At 46.7% G+C, this 6,453-nt stretch overlaps 1 protein-coding gene across 1 annotated transcript in view; it reads left to right on the forward strand.

Moving 5' to 3' along the window:
- Glg1 (golgi glycoprotein 1) overlaps positions 1-6,453 on the forward strand; it is a 94,598-nt gene extending 88,145 nt beyond the window's left edge. The window contains exons 25-26 of the mRNA XM_051201743.1: positions 192-298; positions 2,069-6,453. Coding sequence (XP_051057700.1) covers positions 192-298; positions 2,069-2,236 — 275 coding nt within the window. The 3' untranslated portion in view covers positions 2,237-6,453. The remainder of the gene's footprint in view (positions 1-191; positions 299-2,068) is intronic.

Below are 6,453 nucleotides of genomic sequence, written 5' to 3' on the forward strand. Positions count from 1 at the left end.
TGAAGAGATTGTGATCAGCTGACACTGGAAGCCACACTTCCCACCAGTAGGATCTTGATCAAGGTTCCCAGAAAGAAGTTGACTTTGTTGGTCCTGAAGAGCTGAATTCTCAGATGCTTGGGAATATTCTCCCTAATGTCACAGAATTGTTCCTGTACAGTTGCAAATTTCTTATTCAATTGCCTCCACAGAGATGTCCTGCCTGATGGAGGCCTTGGAAGATAAGCGGGTGAGGTTGCAGCCGGAGTGCAAAAAGCGCCTCAATGACCGAATTGAAATGTGGAGTTATGCAGCCAAGGTAAAGAGCAAAACACTTCTGACATGGCAGTCTCTTCTGCCAGTTTTCATTTTGTGACATGTGTCACTGGTCTTATCTTTGATGGTAATTTAGTAGTGGACATATTCCAAAAACCGGGCCAGGCAGGTATCACATGCCTTTAATCCCAGCACTAGGGAGGCAGAGGCAGGTGGATTTCTGAGTTTGAGGTCTGTGGACAGCCAGGGCTACTCTGTCTAGAAAAACAAAAGAAAAACATATTAAGTCTCTAAAACCCAACTGTTTGTGAACCCAGAGATACCATCTCCCTTACAACAGACTAGGTCTACAAAGCCTTGTCAGACCAGTACTCTTCATACTCAGTTACCCAGAGTCCAACCCTGAATGGTTATCATTGTAACAGCCATCCCTTTACTCCTTCCCAAGGAGAAAAGCCACTGGTGGAACCCTGCATAGGTGAACAGCAAACACTAAGTCATCTCCCCTACTGTTTTCCTCTCCTTTGAACTGCTCAAGTTGTGGCTGAGGGACTCAGATGGACTCACTGTTTATTGTGTACTAGCCAATCTCATTCATTTTACACCTCCTGTTCTGTTCTTAAATATATGTCATCAACATAGGAGCTGCCCAGGTTTGTCTTGACCTCAGTGAGCTTCTGGGCTTCCAGGGTAATACTCCAAAGAACATTTTGTGTGCACTTAGGAACCCTTTGGAGCCTGATTTTCTGAGTCATGATTACACAGTGTTGTTGATGTAAGAGTATTTATAATGTAATAATTACACTTACAATGTGGTACATCACAAATTTGTGATGCCAGCTTGGACCTTCCTCTAGCAACACCAACATTAAAAAAGAAACACATAAAACATGGCCTTAGCTTTTCAAAGCTTTGTACCTTGTTTTTTAAAAAGGTATCACACACATTGAAGAGCATAAATGTATCTGGAAACCTGTGGCCTTGTGACTGTCGTGAGGGCCCCAGACTACAGTCTTCAGTGTAGCATAGGAATAATGAGATCTGTCTGCTGGACTGGTGTGAGCAGTGAGAGAGTTTGAAAGCATGCAAAGACCTCACACAGGCAGCCATCATGTCTGCAGCACGAGGAATTGTTAGTGCTATAGCAGCACGCGATGACACCTCTTTGTGTCTGTCTATATCTCAGTTTGGGCAGGAGACGCTTACAGTTTTATAATCCAAAAGTGTTATAGCTGTGTTGGTTTCCTTAAGTGCACAAGATGGCTCAATGGGTGAACAGGTCTGCGGTGCAAACCTAAAGACCTGAGTTCAATCCCTGGAACCTATTTAAAGGTGGCAGGAGTGAACTGACTGCACGGAGTAGTCCTCTGGGCATCCGCATTCACATCTTATACCCATGCACATGCACAAAATCAGATTCATAATAATGAAAAAAGAACAGCCAGATGTAATAGCACACACCATTAATCCCAACACTTGGGAAGCAGAGGACAGCCAGAACTATGTAGAGAGATCCTGTCTCAAAAAAGAAAAAAATGAGCCGGGCAGTGGTGGTGCATGCATTTAATCCCAGCCCTGGAGAGGCAGAGGCAGGTGAATCTCTGTGAGATTGAGGCCAGCCTGGTCTACAGAGCTACACAGAGAAACCCCGTCTCAAAAAAACAAACAAACAAAACAAAACAAAACAAGCTAACTATACACACACACACATTCATACACATTAAACTAGGAATTCAGAGAACAAGTTACGTTATCATCTGCTATCTACCCAGCTGCCCCTCAAAGGGTGGGTGACATTGCTGTCTCCTTCCAGGTGGCTCCAGCAGATGGCTTCTCTGATCTTGCCATGCAAGTGATGACATCCCCCTCAAAGAACTACATCCTATCTGTGATCAGTGGGAGCATCTGCATCTTGTTTCTAATTGGCCTGATGTGTGGACGGATCACTAAGCGTGTGACACGAGAGCTCAAGGACAGGTAGAGCTGCCTGACCACCAAAGGGACTACCTGCCCAGGCCCTGTTTGTACAGCCTTCCTGTATAGTGCACCCTCACTTCGTCCCTCTACGAAGTGGCACCGACGCCCACAGTAGAGCAGCATCAGGTGCCCACTGCATCTTCCCATCCAGACTTGGCCTCATCCACGGTGTCCTCCTCCCAGCTGCCACTGCAGCATTGACAGCTGGCTGCTTTGTTGGGGAAGGGTTTACCTGCCTGTAGACAGTTCTGTCCTACTGACAGCACTGCCAGCACTTCCAGAGCCGACCCACCTGACCTGCAACTCAGAGTCTCTTAAAACAAAACAAAAAGACAAAAAAACAAAACAAAAACTTAAAGGAAAAAGTGTATATAGTAGCCCATCTCCTTCAGTCTTGACTCCAGCAGTAGGGTTGTTTCTTTCATTTAAATGCAGCAGGTGACAGCAGGACTTGGAGGAGATGTGCATATCCGGTGCCTGATCATTGAAATGTCCGGTTCTTCTCCTAGAAGCAACTTTGGGCCACATCAAGGCAGGGGACTTCACCAAGTAGTGGGGACAATAAGCAGCCTGCCCTGGGTCCTATTTGCTTCTGCTACAGCGTGATGCCTTCCATCTCCTACCCCAGATGAGCCACTGCTGCCCACAGCCCCCATAGCAACAGGTTTGCCTGTGATCTCCCCACGTGAGTGCAGAGGCAAGAGCCTCGCAGGGTCAGTGGCAAGTGCACCAGGGAGGGAGCGGAAGTCTGAGGCAGGACTGTCTGCTGATCTGCACTGAGGCGAGCCTGGGGTTGCCCTGGAAGTTCTCTACCTCAACAGGAAATAGTTACTAGGTTGGGGTGTGGAGCTTCTAAGATGAGGATGAGGGTGGCAGTGCATGGAAGAGCAGGTGTTGGTCTCGCTTCACTTTATTTTTTGAGTTACAGTACAGGCCAGAAATGGTGGCTTCTAAAGATTTAGCATGGTCTTGGATGTGTGGCTGGCAGTGAAGCCTGACTTTCTGTACACACCAGGCAGACTTCCCAGATAAGCTCTTTTGTGCCTCATATGAAGGGATGTGGAAAGTGATTGCATTAAAAGGTGGAGGATTTTCTCCGGTTTTGTGTTTTTTTTTTTTTCTTTTTTTTTTTTTTTCTTTCTTTCTGTTTATTTGGTATGTGTACCCACTCTCATAGGCACTGGCTAAATGTTAATATTTTGGCAGTTTGTCAACTTTCCATAATCTGAGCTTTCCTGGAGCAAGGTTCTCAGCTATCTTCCCTCACTCCTCCAGTGTGAAAATGACAGGGTTTGGGCAGAAGAGGGGGGGGACCTAGGCATTGCGGTTCACCTTTGGCGAGTTTGGGCCATGTCGTCACAGTGGCTGTACAGAAGGGTGGCATGTACAGTAGGAGATATATTTATATAATATATATTTTATTAACCTGTTAGATGTCCACAAAGTATTATAAATCATGTGCCTAAAACTGTCCACATAGACCCAGACCCCTTTGCAGTACCCTCTGCTCCTGCCTCCCCTTTGCTCCTACAACAAGTGCTGCCCGCAGCTGAATGACGCAAGTCTTCCTGAGATGTGCGCAGTGATGCAGGCTGTGTCTGGTACAGATCAGTTGCTCCAAATTCCTCATCTGGCCTGGCTGACATTCATTTGAATACTGTGGTTTTCTTTTGTGCTGCCTTTTCTGATGGCAGTGAGTTCCAGGGCCAGCTGACTGTCCCTGTGTAGGGTCATAGATGTCGCCAAGGGGAGCTGCTTGCTAAGCTGCCTGGTTCCCTCAGTACTGCTTTTAAGAGTCTTCCTGATTCTCAGCAGCTATCTTGGGATTCTTGAGTTTCATGAGACTTAAATACCCTGCTCTGTAAGCAGCACCTTCACTGCTAACTGGCTAACCCAGTCTTTAAAGCCCCTCCCTCCCCAGGAGTCTGTGTCACACTGGGGCTGATACCCAGAACTGCAGACACTGTTGAAGGTAGCCCCACCCCCACACACACATCTTGGTGATTCAGGGTCAGGTTGATGTTCACCTTTAGACTAGGGTAGGATCATGGCTCTGATCCCTGTAGCCCCCACTTCTGAAGTGTGCTTCTAATGTCTTGATGTTTCTGTTTCTGTAGCGATGGAAGTCATGATTGCCTGCAGATTTGGAGGTTTGATGAGTTAGGTTGTTAAAATATTTGTCATTAGAAATGGTCAGAATAGAAAAGGTAGCTCCTGGTGTCTTGAATTACCTAGTATAAGGAAGTGTTCATCTTCCTTGAAGTAGTTCTTATGACTGGCTTAAACCTGATCTTGAGCAGGTTTTTCTAGTCTATGTCTAGGGGGTCCAGTGCTGTACATTCTGTAGCTCATTGGGCATAGTGCAGTGGGCCCTAGGGCACTCAAGCCCCTGGCCTCCTAAGTCAATCATGGGTATAAATTAGATAGTCATGAACTCCCTACGGTGGGAGCCAAAGTCTGAGCCTTGCCTTTCCCTGTTCTACTTCCATTACCTAAGAATAGAAGTAGTCAGGAGGTCTGGGCCAAGGCTTGAGCAGAGCAGCCAAGTCACTATGATCTGCCTTGCCAGCTCATGCCAATGTCTTGGGGACTGTTATTGATACACCACCTTTTGCTGCTTCAAAAAAAGCAGAGGCCTGGGCTGGGGTCTCTGGACCAGGAGTTCAGAGATCTGGATAGTGAGTTAGGAACCACACTAACCTTCTCTGATGGGGCTTTCCCAGTGAAGGAACACTCCAGAAGCAAGACATTTATTTTACCAGGCTGCATGCCTGGTCCCAGGAAACATCTGGCTACCATTTCCAGTCCTGGTTCTGTGGATCAAGTCAGCTTGCTGAACCAGTGAATCCTTAGTAGGTAGGGACACTTCAGGGCCACTGATGAAGTGGCATTTAGTGATCAGGCAGTAACAGGGCCTGTTGCAGGTACCATGCATTGCTGCCATCTTCTGCTCTTAATAGGAGCATCCAGGCCAGCATGGGGCCAGAAATGTGCGAGGAAGAGTCCATGTCCCAGATGAGTTGGTAGAAAGTTATTACCCAAATGTATGTCTTCCTGTTTCCTAAACTCAACTGATAGACGATACCCTGTTTACCAGACACACTAGGTCAGGGTCCATGGTTAGTGCTCTCGGCCTTCCTGAGAGCATCCTCCTGTATATCAGTGTGACTTCTGGACTCCCCATGCGTCTGGTCTCAAGTTCTCCTGAAAAGATACCTCCCTTCCCATTCTTTCCCCTGTCCCAAAACGAAAACAAACTGTCTCCACTTACACGAGGCTCAGTATCACAGAAGTCAGCCAGGTGGTGGCTTTTTTTAATTACATTCCTCTTGGAAGTTTGTGTTCCAGCTTGTTGAGAATTTGAAAACACGAAGCTCAGATGCCCTCTGGGCTTCTCTGCCCTACTTGATTTCGGTTCTGGCCTCCCCTTCCCTCCATGTAGCTTTGATTTGCCATCTGTCCAGCCACTTTTCCTTGACCTCTTCACTAGGGAGGCCAACTTCACCTGTTAAGGTAATCAAGTTTAAAGTCAAAATTGCCTTCTTGCTACCCAGTTCTCAGACAACTGAGAGTTATAAACAAACCAAGATTAAACCTCAAGAGTGACATATTCCCCTGAGCAGACAGTGAGACTGCTGTGGGGGGACTCAGGGGCTGCTTGTCCCCTAAAATACCAAGATAAAGTTGTCTGCACAGGCAGATAGTGAAGGGGTCCTGACAGGTTCTTCTCTACATCTCCACCCCCTACCTGGACACTGAGCATCGGGCAAGGGAGAGCTTCCTAGGTGAGGAGACCCAGACCATACCTGTAGGTCATGTTTGGTCTTTTCCCACCCAAAACTGACGTGAGAACCTCAGAGCTTGGAGTCTTTATCTGGAATAGGTCCCATCCCCGTCACTCGGCAGCAGGCAGGGCAGTCCCTGCAGGAAGACAGCGGACACAGTGAGCGCTGTGCCAGATCTCGGGCCTCTAACCTGGTTTTACTTTTCATTTTCGTGTTTTGGGTTTTTTTCTTTTTTCTTTTTATAATGGAAAGTACAATTAACAAGCCTCTTTTTTGTAAATGGATTTCCTTTCTGTGTATAAAACCCTGCAGTTCCTTGTTTTTACATGTTCATGCTGTGTCATTTCAAGATGTTACTGAGATTCTGAACATAATGTGCATTTTTCTTCTGTACAGATGAAATGGGAGAATTTAATAAAGAGTTTGCAGGTTTGTA

The sequence above is a fragment of the Phodopus roborovskii genome, unplaced genomic scaffold (assembly GCF_943737965.1).
Source record: "Phodopus roborovskii unplaced genomic scaffold, PHOROB, whole genome shotgun sequence".
Lineage (NCBI taxonomy): Eukaryota > Metazoa > Chordata > Mammalia > Rodentia > Cricetidae > Phodopus > Phodopus roborovskii.